Source organism: Misgurnus anguillicaudatus, chromosome 5 (genome assembly GCF_027580225.2).
Source record: "Misgurnus anguillicaudatus chromosome 5, ASM2758022v2, whole genome shotgun sequence".
NCBI classification, from domain to species: Eukaryota; Metazoa; Chordata; class Actinopteri; order Cypriniformes; family Cobitidae; genus Misgurnus; species Misgurnus anguillicaudatus.
In genome coordinates, this window is record NC_073341.2 from 25,588,295 (window position 1) to 25,603,785 (window position 15,491).

A 15,491-nucleotide genomic window follows, 5' to 3' on the forward strand; every position below is an offset into this window, starting at 1 on the left:
GTACATAAACAGCTTACCACAGATGCTCAAGTAGTGCTTAACATTAAACAAGAACATTTCTTTAAGCAAATGAGACATGCAATTACGTTTGTATTCACACACTTCATCAACACTTGTCTTATTCAGAGCAATTAGAGCCGTCAAATATGCAAAACACAAGCACGCACGCACTTTCCATAAACCAAGATTTTCATTGTTTTAAGATGATGCTGAAGATATTTTGCATTTCCTAATCCTAGTGCGGACGACCTAAAATGTCACTGCTTGACATGTTTCACTTTAATCTTGAGAAACATTTTTATATTTTCAACTCTCCCAAGTATAGCCAGACCTCTACAAACCCACTTACTCTGTGGTTCACTCTTTCAGAGCGAGTTCTTTCAGTCAAACTGTCTGCAGGAGATGCAGTGAGATGGAAAACTTTAATCGCATTAAAAGAAAAACCTTCTCCTTTCATTTGGAAATTCCTCAGATTCCCCCTTCCTCTCCCACCCTCATCTTTCTCCCTCTCGCTATTTTCCCAGTTCTCTCTTTCCAACATTCCCCTCCTCCCCGAGCACTTAGAGCCACTTCTCTTGCTCCTGAATATACCCCCCCCCCAAGCTGCTGCACCCGTGAAGGAATTACAATCCGCTCCCCTCTGCCTGTTTCTCTCCCTGTTTCGCTTCATCTCCCTCACTGTCTCTCTTTCTCTTTCTTTCCCTCGTTCTCTTTCTCTCTTTTTCGTCCTGCTCCTGTGATTCTGTTCCACCTCCTTCTGAAAAAAGACGGATCAAAGGCTCACCCCCCTCTTCTCTCCTCCGCAAGGTTTTGTCCCTGTCTCTTAGTCACTCGTCTTTGTGGACCTCTTTCCGGTTTCACGCTATGTTCGAACTCTACTTTTGTCATCTAGTTGCAAACCACATTTACAAACACAAATACACACATTTACACACGACAAACCACCTGAGGAGTGAGAGGAATTTTCAGTGTAATTCAGAGTCTTGGTTGACTGGGGGATATTTGGATTTTAGGGGCCCTAAGGATATTTCACATGGCTTACAAACACATCGTAAGTTTCATGAATGCACCAGGGCTAGCATTTGGTTTATTCGTTTTGGGAAAAGCTAAAGTTTGGGATTTTTAGTGTTTTAGTACTAAGGACATCCAACAAACAACATAAGCATTTCAACACAGTCAAGGGATGAAATTTTATTACAACTCTAATAACCACAAGAGGGTGGTGCTGCACCTCTATAGCTATCTGTGTAGATTAGAAGCAAGGTCTACAGAATGACTACAGTATTCCAACAAGCACAACTTTATCATAATTTCTTGAGCTTGTAGAGATATTGTTAGTGGCGGCAGAAGATATCTTTGATCTGTCCCTCAGATTATGGAAAATGTGTTCACTCTACTGCACATTGTGGGGGCAGGCCATTTTGGGGAGTTTACCAAAATATAAGATCAACATTTCTGCTTTTAAAGCACTGAAAGAAACTTTAAAATTTTTGTTCTTCCCTTGTGAGAAACATTGACCCTTACAATGCAATCAAAACATGACCCCTCAAATACATATCTTTGGTCCATCAGGTTAATAAGAAGACTGCCCTTGTGATCCAGATAACATTTTTAGTTTTTAACAGGTACAGTGAAGAAAATAAGTATTTAAACACCCTGCTATTTTGCAAGTTGTCCCACTTTGAAATCATGGAGGGGTCTGAAATTGTCATTTGTAGGTGCATGTACACTGTGAGAGACATAATCTAAATAAAATTCCAGAAATCACAATGAATGATTTTTAAACTATTTATTTGTATGATACCGCTGCAAATAAGTATTTGAACACCTGTCTATCAGCTGGAATTCTGACCCTCAAAGACCTGCCCTGCGTTCCAGTGCGGTTTTTGTTATGACCTTCCCTCGCTAACTTCCCTCAGTCTCGTTCACATCGGATGTACGTTATACGAGTGTCCACTACTGCTGGAACACTTAAAGAAGGTTCAAATGGATCACCCTAAGCCCTTGATCACATGAAAAGTGGAGACCGCCCACTTCATCATTTGAACTGTGCAAAGCGCGAGCTGCTGAAGTGACCTCACAATCGTGTTGCCCTGTGGTATATGGAGCTGCCTGAAGTGGTCAATATCGAGGTAGCGAGGGTCTGTTCATATAGACTTCCCTCGTCCACTTGACGAAGTGGAACGCACTTCAAAATGGCGACAGGGATTCCCCCGAGGGGAAGTGTTTAGGGAAGTTTGCGAGTCCGTGTCTGAGTGGAACGCAGCCCTGTAAGTCTGCCTTTAAAATGTCCACCTCCACTCCATGTATTATCCTAAATTAGATGTATCTGTTTGAGGTCATTAGCTGCATAAAGACACCTGTCCACCCCATACAATCAGTAAGAATCCAACTACTAACATGGCCAAGACCAAAGAGCTGTCCAAAGACACTAGAGAAAAAATTGTACACCTCCACAAGACTGGAAAGGGCTACGGGGAAATTACCAAGCAGCGACAGACCAAAAACCTGTGTGGAGAAGTGGGCCAAAATCCCTGCTGCAGTGTGTCCAAACCTGGTGAAAACTACAGGAAACATTTGACCTCTGTAATTGCAAACAAAGGCTACTGTACCATATATTAACATTGATTTTTCTCAGGTGTTCAAATACTTATTTGCAGCTGTATCATACAAATAAATAGTTAAAAAAAATCATAGATTGTGATTTTTTGATTTTTTTTAGATTATGTCTCTCACAGTGGACATGCACCTACGATGACAATTTCAGACCCCTCCATGATTTCTAAGTGGAAGAACTTGCAAAATAGCAGGGTGTTCAAATACTTATTTTCCTCACTGTATGTTAACAAAAAGAAAAATTAAAGGAAACTTTGTTTAACAAAAGGTTAAAGGAAATTTGCGAATTCATCAGCAAGATCACTCAACTAAAACCTGACAGATGAAATATGCTCAGAAATTATTTAACTGCATGCACAGAAGCTCTGTTCCTCAAAGTCAGGACCCCAATTTTTGGAACCAACCACATTTCAGCAAATACAATATTCAAAATCAGACCGCAATTCAATAATGAAAAATGAAATACTTTTGAAATTGCAAGTGCTCATCAAAACAGCAAACAAGCTTTGAGAAACATGGGATTTAGAGAATGAGGCAGAGTTAATGGCTCAGCGGGGTGAGCCGGGTCACTTCCAAACCTCCACACCTGTCTCCATCTCCATCTACAAACTAGAAATTTGACACAGGAATGCCAACTCATGAGAGGTAAAATACGAAGGTCAGTATAGCAGATGTTCCTGGAGTCATTTTTGTATTAGTGCTCCTTTTAAAGCCTTTCACAAAAAATGAAATCTTAATCCAAAATGAAAGGTGAATTCAGCTGAAGGGGGATTCCACAGATCATCAGATAAACTTAAGGTGAGTTTGCACTACACTGATCTACATTCATTTTACATATCTCCATTGTCAAATATAAATCTAAACAAACACTGATGACACAAAAGTCAATCTCACAAAATACCAGCAGCTACACTGACACACATCAGCATCCACAAAACTGAATCTCCATACAAACACACTCAACTGCACTCGTATCCTTAACCCCATCTATTGTCTAGGCCGGACTCATCTGAGCCGTTGCTATGGTGACGGGACCTGGAGAGCGGGCATCACCTTAGATACCTCACACAGATAATCTCCTCTAAACATATGTACACACAAAACCCAGTACAGGTAACAAAACCACACACATTCACATACCGGATGCACATAGACACACACAGAATAAATACACTTTCTATAATATGTGTAGGTTCAGGTGATTATGCAGAGAACAGAGAAACCCCGATGGAGGTCCGGCTTTCACTCCACATTTATCACAAATGTTACTATCCATCCTGATAAACGGGCGGATTAGATTTAAGCATAAAATCAAAGAGAAAAAGTATGCTAATTTTTTTTTATAATTAAATTCTTCATAAACAACAAAAGATTTTTAGGACCATTAGGATTTTTTGCAATGTGATAATTTTTTCTTGACAATTAAGCATTTTCCACTTAATTTATTATGATTGAAACCTATTAGGAGCTCAGATGCAAAAGCCACCAAACTTTAGCTCCGTCAAAAATTAGATAATGATTAACCGAATGCTCTTGGTACATCAAGAAATACACCACAAAAAAATACTCAGCGTTTTTGAGAAATACCGAGTTGTTGGCAGAATCAATTATAAGTCTCATAAAAAAATGATATACAAGAAAACATAATAGATGCACTTAGAGGGTTTTGCATCTGAGCTCTTTATATTTAATGATAAAGCATTAATGACAGATACCAATTGCACTTATAGATCATTATAACTTATTGTTCTAATGTAACTAATGTCATAATGTATAATCTTGAGTCTCATTTTCTTTATGTTAAACACAATTTTCTTTCTTTCTTGATATCTTATTGATTTTCTTAACAATTTTCATAATATTCACTCAAATGTGCTCAAAACACCAAATACCCTCTTCTGTTTTGAAAATCTTAAACCTTATTAAGATAAAACTAAAATCTTGTTAACTCAAAAATGTAAAGATTTAGTGTCCAGTGCCAAAAATGTGCAATAAATAACCATACATTTCCAATCATTTAAAGACCAAACCTTGAATGGCAGCAGGTACATGCATTTGAAATATACGAGACATGATTACATTAATCTAATCTGAAACAGAACAATCTATAAAGATTTCAGGATTATGCCAGATTATGTTTGGATAATTGTGAATAATCTTATCAATAATCCTCCTCAGGAAATGGATTTAAGATTTAGCAAAGTGACAGATGACATTGTGCAGAGATGAGAGAAGAAAAAAGAAAGGCAATAGATAAAGGCAAATAAAGACAACAGAAAATAAAGACTGGGGCTAGTGTGATGCTGTGTTTGAATGGGAATGAACGCTATGAATGCTAAAAAATAATTTAAGCAACAAAATTGTTCAGTCTCGTGGCATTTTAAGATTTATAAGCTTGTCAGATGTTGAAAGTCTCAATAACACACCGGCAATTTTTTAATAAAAAAACATAAAGTAGTAAGTACATACATATTTTGGGTGTAAATGTAGATTATTATTACACTTAGATGTTTTTGATTTTCGACAAATATATAGCATGCGTGTGTAAATTAAGTGCGTTATTATTTTTGTGAGTGTGTAGGTGTGTTTGGTACAGGATTAGGAGATTACGGTCAGTCTGATCATGTGATTATCATGGTCAGTAGTGACCCTGCTTACCAACAGATTACCCTGGTGAAACTGAGGTAGTATGCTTTTTTCTCGTTCCTTTTCCTGCCACTTCATCCATCCTATTTCCATTACATCTTATCCCTCATAGTTGGGCTTGACTCTCTTCCTGATGAGGTTTCCTGTACAGAACCAGGACACCTACAGTAAGTACTTTAACCAGCGAAAATACTCTAATTTTTCCATTCCAGAAAAGCTTTGCTACTTACCCTTTTTACCTTGACCTTTCCCTCTGGAATTTAATCTGGGGATCCAGGTACGCACACCTGATCTGTCAATGCAGAGGTGAGTAATTAAAACTCACTCTTCTGTTTTTGTTCCCCTAAAAGGTTATGTACATCTCATTAGTTTACATTAAATTTCTTAATTCATCAAAATTATAGGCAACTTAAAAATTAGGGAGAACTTAACAGTTTGCCATGAAAACCTCTTTTTCACCTGAGGGAATCTAGATCTATAAGGGGCTTTACGATTTAAGGAAACCCAAAAATCAACGATGTTTTTTGGTGTATTGATTACAATTGGTGTATTGGCAAAACCATGGTTTTAGTATCCCAACCGATATGTTGGGGTAACCATAGTTTAGTAACCATGTTCATTTTGTTTGCTTGTTTTAGCCACTATTGAGTTTCTACAGTTTACTATAGTAAATAGTAAAATACACTACAGTATTCTGTCATGTCGGCAGAAATGAACTATTTTCGCTTGCATTTAGTTCGTTTAGACAAATGAAGCTGTTATGCGTGACGGTTATGCCAGCGTAAAATTTAGATTTGTTGTTGAGCAGTGTTAATCCCGGTTACGGATAGCCACACCAATAAATTAATCAACGTCATCATTAGTCATCAAAAAAAAGAATAAACCCTGTAATAATTATTATAGTATTTGTGTAAAGTTAGGCTAACTTTACACAATGCTAATAAGACACTATTTTGTCTGAGACGCAAATCATTACTCACGGAGAACACCAAAAATTAGTTTGCAAACATTGAATTATGATTAAAAATAGAATAGACCAAGTAACTTGACAGAAATAACTATGTTTACGTTAATGTTTCGGTGGTTGGTTGAAATCCATATTGTATTCAGTCGTTAAAATCCACAGATTGTGCGGTGTTGTTAGACGTGATGTTTTGCGCTTTGGCGCCCTCTGTTGACAGACGGTGCTGCATTTGGGCAGCACTAATTAATCTCATTAACGATGTCCAGAAGTATCTTGAAGTGTCTGCGACTTTATGCGGCGCTGCGTAGATCAATCGGCGTATATAAAATAACGTCAAACTAATCTGAGCTTTTTAGATCGCTCTCGCGATATTTTGATGTCATACTCTGTTCGGTCTGCGCATTTATAAAGTCGAACAAGTTTTGCCCCTATTATCGGAGGGTCGCGTGGCATATCATGTATTCAAAGATATCCTAATTAAGTGAAAAGTATTTGGCCACCATCACCAGCTTTGTTGTTTTAGCAAAGTTTTAATGTGCATCCATATTTATTTTTCACTCTTTTTTAAGATACAAACAGAAAATACAGGAAATATGTACACAAAATTAAAAACAAAACAATTCTCAGAACTAAATGTCTTCTTCAGACATCAGTCAGTTTTTAGGGTTACCTCCCTTGGTATGAAACACATCTTGGGCTTTTTTAGGAGTCCTGAAGTCGTTCGATTAGGATTAGAAATGAGGATTTAATTTAATTTAGGTTTAAGAGATCCTGCAGCTGCCTGCTATTGCTCAAGTGAAAGGAGAGTTTACCCTAAATACTTGACACTTCAGCTTATACTTTTATACTGTTTTAATTCTACATACACATAAATAATTATATATGATCACTATACAATTGGAAAAACAACACATCTAATGGTAGCATGGTGGCCTTTTGCACAATACTATATATAAACAAACATATTCATAAACAAATGTTCGAAATTAATGGTGCCTGTTATTTGACAAATATAATGTATATTGTTTTCGCAGTTGGTATTGCTAATGTACTTGTATTTTTGCTCAATTTATTCTATATATTTTATAAGCCTATATTTCTATACTATTATATCTTTACACTATTATGTATTTACTGTAAACCTGCTTTGCTATAGAAATAAATTTGAACTGAACTGAATAAATGGCATCCTTACCAAAAGGATTTTTGCAGTAGCAATGCAATGCATATTTAATGCTTTTCCTTTAATCTGTCCCTCTATTTTTTCCTCCTCTGTGCAATTCCTACCCTTGAAGGTGTTTTTCTCTGATTTCACGGATGAGGGAAGACACTTCTTCTCCTCAGCCCCATGGGTGAAAGAAAACACATGTTCATTTCCAAACTCTTCCTCCTCTTTTCTCCTCTACTCATCCGTATCTGTCTCCTCATCCCTCTGTGTGTCTGCGGTCCTGCTCGGGCTCCTCTTCTCGGTGGCCAGCCTTTCCTGGTGCTGTGGGGGGTTCCGGATAAAGACTGTTTAGGTCGGCCGGACCCAGCTGGATTTGGAATGGAGTGGGAAGGCCGCGTGGCGATTTTTTATGAGGACGCTCTAGGACTTTACCCATACTTCACTGCACAGGATCGACCTGTTAACGGTGGCCTACCGCAACACAGCAGCCTTGACCGTCACCTACAGAGGGTGGAGGCAGATCTGACAGCCACACTTCCCCAGGCCGGAGCACCCGGTCTGGGAGTGCTGTTCTGGCAGGAGTGGACACCTCAGTGGAACAGAAATAGAGGTAGAAAAACAAAGTACCACGTGGAGTCAAGGGCACTTCTCAGGAGATTTTTTCCTGACTGGACAGCAGACGAATTGGAAAAATGGGCTCAGGTGATTACTGAAATACAATATTGCAGTTCAATAAAACTAGTTACTATAATAATATGAAACAAATTTCATGAAAAATAGCTTGCTTTAGTTTTAAAACTAGATATCTAAGTTAGCATTCTTTTATTTTTATTGACTATGATTTCATTTCCCATCAGGTTGACTTTGAAGCAGCAGCACAGTCAATATTGACTGAGACCCTGCGAGAAGTGAACAGACTCCGTCCACAAAGATTATGGGGCTTGACCCCATATCCTAACTGCTACAACTTTGACTCCACCCAAATAGCATTAGCCAATTACACCGGACGGTGCCCTGCAGCAGAAATGGCCCTGAATGACGAGCTGATGTGGCTATGGAAACGCAGTAGTGCCCTTTACCCAATCCTTTCACTGGAGAGGTTGCCGGAGGGAACCAAGGGAGCGTGGCTTTACGCAACCAATCAAATCAGAGAAGCATTACGAGTGGCGGCACTCACAGGGACCACTTTTGATCTTCCAGTGTTTCCATTGATCAAGACTTCATACATCTCCACTAACAACTTCCTATCAGAAGTAATAAACAGGTTATTTGTGAGTTAAATAAAGTTCCTTGTTATTGAGTAAAATCTAAATTAAGAGCTTTGATTTGTTTGTTTATCAGATTGACCTGGTGAATACTATTGGAGAGAGTGCGGCTATGGGTGCATCTGGAGTCATTATATGGGAAAGAGCCTTAACAGTTAAAACACAGGTTTCATTTATTTATCCTTGGCTGATCTTTGTATTTCCATTGTAGTTATTACAGATTGCTGTATGGATGCAATTATGTGTTGTCTCCAACAGAAATCCTGCTCAGAGTTCGGCCTATACGTTCGTGAGGTTCTCGGCCCATACGCCGTCAACGTGACTACTGCCGCCCGTCTCTGCGGAGTCTCCCTGTGTCAGGGACGTGGACGTTGTGTGCGCAAGAAACCAGAGGACCCCACCTACTTGCATCTTCCTTCTCCCCACTTCCTGCTTGTGCCAAACAGGGCAGACGGCGTTCGAGCAACAGGAGAACTTCCTGCCGCTTATGTAGACGTCTGGAAGAAGGACTTCCGCTGTCAGTGGTTTGAGGCATTGGAAGGTGCTGCTGCAGATCAGGAGTCAGACAGGGTTGTGGAAAATAGACAGAAACAACCGTCAACTACAGTAAAGACCATCACTGAGATAAGCCTGAATGACAGCACAGTGGTTACCACTGTGGCAGCTCCAGTAACAGAAGTGCCTTCCATACAGCTGATAGACAGTGGAAGCTGTGCAAGTCATATACCGGTTATGCTTCTGTCCTTGCTGGTTATCATCAACTTCATACTGTTTGACGTGTCTGTGACTGGAGTGTGATGGGAGATTTGTTAACCCCAGTTGGCCTTGAGTTTGGGTGGTGACTCACTTATTGCTAAATTTTTTTGATTGTAGATGCCCGTATGAATGTCTCGGTTAAAGGTGCATTGTGTAACTTTCAAAACAAGTTTTTCTAGGCTCATTTCAATGACAGAATAGTCAGATGACAAAATTATCTTTTTAAAGATAATATGAGATTATATTTTCTGTCAGAACAATGAGAGACCATTTTAGTTGGAAACACATGGTTGAAAGCTCTCTCAATGGATCTGCTTTAGTAAAATAACCTTGATATACAATCAGTTGATGACTCTATGTAATATAAGACATAAACATGGTGAGAACTTAATGTATTTGAACATTTTGGGTCGGTTTCCCAGACAAGACTTATTCTAAATGCATGTTTAAGATGCCTAAATTAAAAAAAACACCTTGTATTGACACATTTGGGTGATTCTCGTGAAATTAGACTTGAAACATGTCATGAAACATTTTGATAAAAAAGTAAATGCAAAGTAAGAGTATCAAAATAAGCAGCATACAGTTACAAACATCTCTTCATGTACTTTCATTTTGTTGTTTTTTCCACATTTAAGGAGAAAATTTTCATTACCGCAACATGCCCATGACTGGATTTGGGTTCTTTGACATTGAAATGTTTAAATAAAAAATAAAGCTTCAGTGCATGTTATACTATAAACATTTACAGTAACGAAACATGTGGTATTTGGTGATCATTGGTAAATGTAGAGACAATAATAAGGAATATAAATGTGTCCAAGACCAATTTTCTCATCCCCGCAACAATTTTCAATCATTGTTTAAGCCCTCAAGGAACTAACATTAAAAAAATGTGTTGGAAGGGACATAATTGACTGTGACACTCAAGATGGCTACCAGGTAAGCAGTTCTTATTTTTTCTCTCCAGATAAAAGTAGAAATTTTGTTTGTCATAGTACCTAGACAACTTTTTAGTTCTCATTACCGAGACATGAGTTTGTAAATGCATATTTTTAATTTAATATCATGTTGTGGTAATGATAATTTTTTATAATGATAATCTAAAAAATGTAAATAATTCTATGGGAAATATTTTTTAAATCCTCTAAAAAGGGGTTATACCTTAATCTTATATGTGCAAAAAATATTCTTCAACTGGACACCTTTTAAGTCTAGATTTTGTGAGAATCACCCACCTTAACATATATAAGTGCCATTGTTTTTTATAAGGTTTGTTTGTAAAAACTACTTAAAATGTCCTAATATAACGAAGGCCAAGTCCTGGATTAATCTAAACCCTGTCTGGAAAACTGCCGCTTAAACAGATTTGAGTGAAGATCAAGACCAGGGAAAGTCTAAAGAAAAAGCTTGTATGAAAAGCATTTATTTCAATAAATACACATAACCCAAATACAGGCAAACAATGCAAATCTAATTGCTAATCGCAGACGGGTAAACATGCGCATGCTACATTGTCAAACATTCGTCAGGCGTTTGACAGAAATGCGATAGTGTGGCCATGTGATGTCCTGAATGCAGCCAGGCTGGGCTGTAACCCGCTCTATCTTCCTAAAGTATAATCTAATCAAATGTTTAGTCTTCGTTTTTTTATCTCTTAAATTTAACAAAACAGAAACCAGGCAAGTTTACGCTTAATCTGAGCAGCATCTGGAGCTTTATGATTTAACCTCAATAATCAAAACTTAAAGCTTTTTCAAACATGCAATAATGGATATGGATGACTTTTGGGGTGCGCTAGTAGTTACATTTATTTAATGTATAAAACAAACTTACATTCAACGTTCAACAATAAACACACATATCTCCATGTTCATGTCTCTTTATATTCATCTATGGCTACAAAGGGGGACAAAATACAATGAAATTTTGTCCAGCAATGTAAATAAATCCTGGCATGCCCATATGAGAACATAACACTCTCATCTTAATCCAGAGTCATGATGCAGACATCTGAACTTCAGTTACAGAACACCAGCTGCACAAGCCCTATTTAAGAGACTTCTCCCTGTAGCTCAGCTGGTGGAGCATTGCATTAGCACGGCAAAGGTCATGGGTTCAATTTCCATTGAACACACTGATATTAACATACCTGGAATGCAATGTAAGTCGCTTTAAATAAAAGTGTCTGGCAAATGCATTTTGCGTTTACGTTTATGTATTTGGTAGACCCTTGGTAGACTCAGTATGTGTGCTCCCTGGGGATCGAACCCATGAGATTAGTGCTGCAACACAATTGAAAAAACACATACTGAGCAGAACCATTAATTATGTCACAAAAGTTCACATAGATCATTCTAGCAAATTTATTGTGGTAGATATAATTTAAAATACACATTAATGACAGATCAGGGTTTAAGTTAGCAAGACAGGACAGTTCAAATAGGTAAAGAGTACTTTCACCATTCAAAAAAGAAATCCTGCTACTTATTCTCTCTCCACCTACCTCTCTTAATTGAGGTGTGTTTTATGACAAACATTTAATGCATCACACATTTATCATAACTCGTCACACAGCAATCGAGGGCCCAAAATTCTATACAACTGTTTTAAAACTTAATGACGGCTGTGAAATCTGGGATGCATGGCATCCATCCTACAGAAACAAAGACATCCAAGAGGAACAAGTACAAACAGAGCATTGCTTCCAGTTAATGCTTTCATTCCGGCAAATATTGACGTTACACACACATCTATGTCTTATATTTCAGAATGTTACAGGGGAAATGCCACAGTCTGTCAAAACACCCACCTACACCACACTTCATAAACAGGGCCCACAAATCAGCCTTTCCTGTGGTCACCTGGAGGGTGTTGGGGGTGTAAAGACTTAATACCGTTTTCCCAGGCAAAGAGCCACAACAAAAGCAGATGTGGTCTCCAAGGACAAGGACGGGGATAAAAGCTGTCACTAAGGGGACAAGCACTTGCAGGAATTGCAAGGAAACATTAGATTGGCAAAATGATTCCATTGCAAAGTATAGCAGAGGGCGGAGCCACAGCTTATCTCCAAAGGGATGAAGTCTTCCCTTGGCCAGGGGTGTTGTCTGTTGCAATAGTTACTTACAGATGGTTTCCAGGGCATCAAGCGTTCGTTTAATGTCCCTAATCTGAGCAGCTAGAGTATGTATAGGTTGCATGGAGCGATCTAGCTCCTCACATCGCGCCATGAGTGTGTACATTCCCTGCAACCACACGCAAATCGAATTAAAACAAACATCAAGCATGATTAAAAACACTTCCCACATTCCCACAGCCAATCTCACCTTTATACTCATGTCCACCGACTCTCCCAAACTGTCCACAGAGTCTCTGTACGTCTGGATATAACCCACACTTAATGCAGTCATCTGGAGACACAGATTTTAATTAAATATGTGCAAATATATTTTGAGGTAGCTGCATATGTGTCTTGATGCAATTCTCATATTCTGTATGGTTCCATTGAGGCTTCGCAGCATCAGTTCTACGCTTTGAGCAACATCCTGTGTGTGTTTATGAAGGTCCACCAGTACTGACGGGTCAATGGGTGGAATATCAGCCGGCCGACGCAGAGATCCACGTTCATGTACAACCGGCCCCGAGCAGTCTGCTATAGAAGTCACATACACACACAGAACATATGAGGAGCTCAGATGCAAAGGCCGCTAAACGCGAACTCCGTCAAAAATTAAATAATCTCTGTAACAATCTCAGCTCTTCATATATTGCTAATACTTTACAAAAGCATGTTAACAGATCCAAGACACATGCTGCTGAGGCCACAGGATTCATAAAATTTAAAACAATTACCAATAAACCCTCAAGTCCAGCTCATATACTCACAATCTGTGTCCAGACTTGGCCGTGAACTCATTTTAATCTTTTGTTCAAGGTTTTTGGTGATGAAGTGTGTGAGATCTCCTTCCTGGCTGACAGTTCCTTCCAGTTCCAGGGCACTAGATATGGTTGCTCTGCGTCCCTCTGCCTGCCCACCTTTAATCCCGCCTCCTCTTGCCCCGCCCCCACATGCCCCACTGATCTCATCAAGACTTTTACTGTCCTGCATGCCACGCACAACACGATCTCGCTCTGGCACAGACCGTACGCGCACCTCCGCCATCACATGAGCAGGGCACGGTGAACTGTCAATGTCCGGTAGCAGAGGGGGTGTGGTCTGATCAGGGGGAGGGGCTGGAACGAGGGGAGGGGCCTCATCAGGGGAAACGGAAGTATTTGGTTGGATTTTGTCCTGGAGAGACGACGACGATGATGAATCAGAATTAGACCATTCCTGGAATTCAAAGAAAGCAGTAGGGTGTCTTCAAAGTCAATTGTTAGAAAAACTTTAAGATAGTCAAGAAAAACAAAAACAAGCAACTATTTAAAAAAACTTTAAATTTAACTCTCACCTGCACAGAAATAAGAGTCTCTTTCCTTTGCACAATTTCTTTCTTGTTGATGTTGTTCATCTCTCCATCACCTCTGTTTGTCTCCTCCTCCTCTCCTCTCCATTCTTCCAGATCTCTTTTGGAGCGGGCTTGTGTTAATTCTGTCTCAGAGGATTGTGTGCATGTCACGTGTGGAGACTCATCTGCAGGTGGAGTCTCTGCAAGAACTGTGTTCGATTGATGTGCATGCGTGCATACCGAGTCCTTGTGGCAAGGTGTGTGTTTGAGAATCTCAGACAGGACAGGTGTCCCCTTGTGAGTATCCTGCTCTATAAATTCAGGATCATCCATGAACTTTATTTCTTGGGGGTTAAAGCCATGAGGTCCTGACCAATCAGGTGCCTTTGGAGTGCCAGAGGTATCCACACCATTGCTTGCTGTCTGACCAATCACAGAAGAGTGGCTCATCCCTCCACTCACTAATAAAGAAAAAATCATCAGAACTATGTGATGTTGTTAAGCATTGTCTAGTCGGTGTAACTACATAGTATGTAACTATAGTTGTGTATTTGTGTACATGTAATCCATTTATCAATTCATACTCAAGCTTAATCTATTTATCAACGAACCAATCAATGTATTTATACACATCATAGTGCAGTCTGTGGATTGCAATAAAAACAGGTCACTGCTGCAAATTAAACAACCTGTCCGACAGGTAAATTCAACATTATATAGCCCATAACAGTACATGTAAACTTTAATATTAATTCAATAAGAAGTTGTGAAATCTCAACACAAAAGACACTTGTTATTACGTCACACATGTAAACACAGAAGCATTACTAACCCAATGTTCACTGACTATGCTCTGAAATTGTTTATTTGTTCAAACAACCGCACTAAAATGTTAAGGCAAATAGTATATGGTGTTGGTGTATGCCTCTCTTTTACGAAACGGGAACTAAAGTCATATGACGATGAAATCATCAGCCAGCTGTGGTACAACAACATTTTGATTTACAGCCTACACGATTAATGTTGGCATAAAATATGCGACACTGCCTCGACTCTTTAGCATCACAAACGGTTCACAAGTATGATCTAACAGCATTTAACAACACAAACAGGTAAGGAGTCGACATGTCACCTGACGTTAGCTTTAAGATTTCGTGTAGCAGGCCTCTGAATCCACATCTTTCGGCAACATATCATAAAAAACAACCAGGTTTAGTACCGTTACTCTAGGAACATAAAGACGTTTTGCACAATTTATAATCTTCACGGGACTTAGATGAGCAGGAGGATTTAATAAGACGTTATTTACCTGCAGCTCTTCGCACAGGATGAATGTTGCCAGGAAACTGTGTCCGCACCAAATATTTGTCGTACTGAACCACAACGCTGACGTGATAGTTCCGCAAAGCAAATAACGATAAATCTCTTTGTACATCTCTGCAAACGATTATATAATAAAGTATTAAGTATGTCTATGCTTAAGAACGTTTAAGAGTGAAAAACAAAAACGGAGTTTAATTTATTTACTTACCAAAAATATCTAGGGCTAGGCAGTCGTTCATGACATGCAGTACACACATTTCACCACTAGAGGTGATGGACACCGCTGGCGTAGCAATAATCACTTC

At 39.0% G+C, this 15,491-nt stretch overlaps 2 protein-coding genes and 1 long non-coding RNA gene across 4 annotated transcripts; 1 reads left to right on the forward strand and 2 right to left on the reverse strand.

The window, feature by feature from the left end:
- Positions 1-5,269: 5,269 nt before the first annotated feature.
- Positions 5,270-6,574, reverse strand: LOC129413979 (uncharacterized). Its single transcript, XR_008634188.2, has 3 exons — positions 6,331-6,574; positions 5,493-5,605; positions 5,270-5,405 (listed from the first exon to the last, which is right to left on the reverse strand). It is a non-coding gene; the product is annotated as an uncharacterized lncRNA (long non-coding RNA).
- On the forward strand, positions 5,400-10,022 carry LOC129413954 (hyaluronidase-1). The gene is made up of 5 exons (XM_055167800.2): positions 5,400-5,568; positions 7,522-8,096; positions 8,252-8,647; positions 8,736-8,825; positions 8,918-10,022. Exons 2-5 carry the CDS (start codon positions 7,575-7,577, stop codon positions 9,455-9,457), a joined length of 1,548 nt encoding a protein of 515 aa, XP_055023775.2. The 5' UTR covers positions 5,400-5,568; positions 7,522-7,574; the 3' UTR covers positions 9,458-10,022.
- A 2,326-nt stretch (positions 10,023-12,348) lies between these two features.
- On the reverse strand, positions 12,349-15,300 carry borcs6 (BLOC-1 related complex subunit 6). Of its 2 annotated transcripts, XM_073867825.1 has the most exons (7): positions 15,173-15,270; positions 14,996-15,042; positions 13,867-14,324; positions 13,301-13,748; positions 12,900-13,067; positions 12,742-12,821; positions 12,349-12,660 (listed from the first exon to the last, which is right to left on the reverse strand). In XM_073867825.1, exons 3-7 carry the CDS (start codon positions 14,311-14,313, stop codon positions 12,535-12,537), a joined length of 1,269 nt encoding a protein of 422 aa, XP_073723926.1. In that variant the 5' UTR covers positions 14,314-14,324; positions 14,996-15,042; positions 15,173-15,270; the 3' UTR covers positions 12,349-12,534. The 2 variants fall into 2 exon arrangements, with proteins under 2 accessions (XP_073723926.1, XP_073723925.1); XM_073867824.1 differs by lacking the exon at positions 14,996-15,042 and having other exon boundaries at positions 15,173-15,300.
- Between the last annotated feature and the right edge of the window lie 191 nt (positions 15,301-15,491).

Bases quoted from the DNA above. Each gene is read 5' to 3' on its own strand.
- LOC129413954 (XM_055167800.2), top strand. From the start codon at position 7,575: ATGGGTGAAAGAAAACACATGTTCATTTCCAAACTCTTCCTCCTCTTT. The intron at 8,097-8,251 runs GTGATTACTGAA...ATTTCCCATCAG, and splicing joins AATTGGAAAAATGGGCTCAG to GTTGACTTTGAAGCAGCAGC. The intron at 8,826-8,917 runs GTTTCATTTATT...TGTCTCCAACAG, and splicing joins CCTTAACAGTTAAAACACAG to AAATCCTGCTCAGAGTTCGG.
- borcs6 (XM_073867824.1), bottom strand. From the start codon at position 14,313: ATGAGCCACTCTTCTGTGATTGGTCAGACAGCAAGCAATGGTGTGGAT. The intron at 13,749-13,866 runs GTGAGAGTTAAA...TTTGAATTCCAG, and splicing joins AGACTCTTATTTCTGTGCAG to GAATGGTCTAATTCTGATTC. The intron at 12,822-12,899 runs GAATTGCATCAA...GTCTCCAGATGA, and splicing joins TGGAACCATACAGAATATGA to CTGCATTAAGTGTGGGTTAT.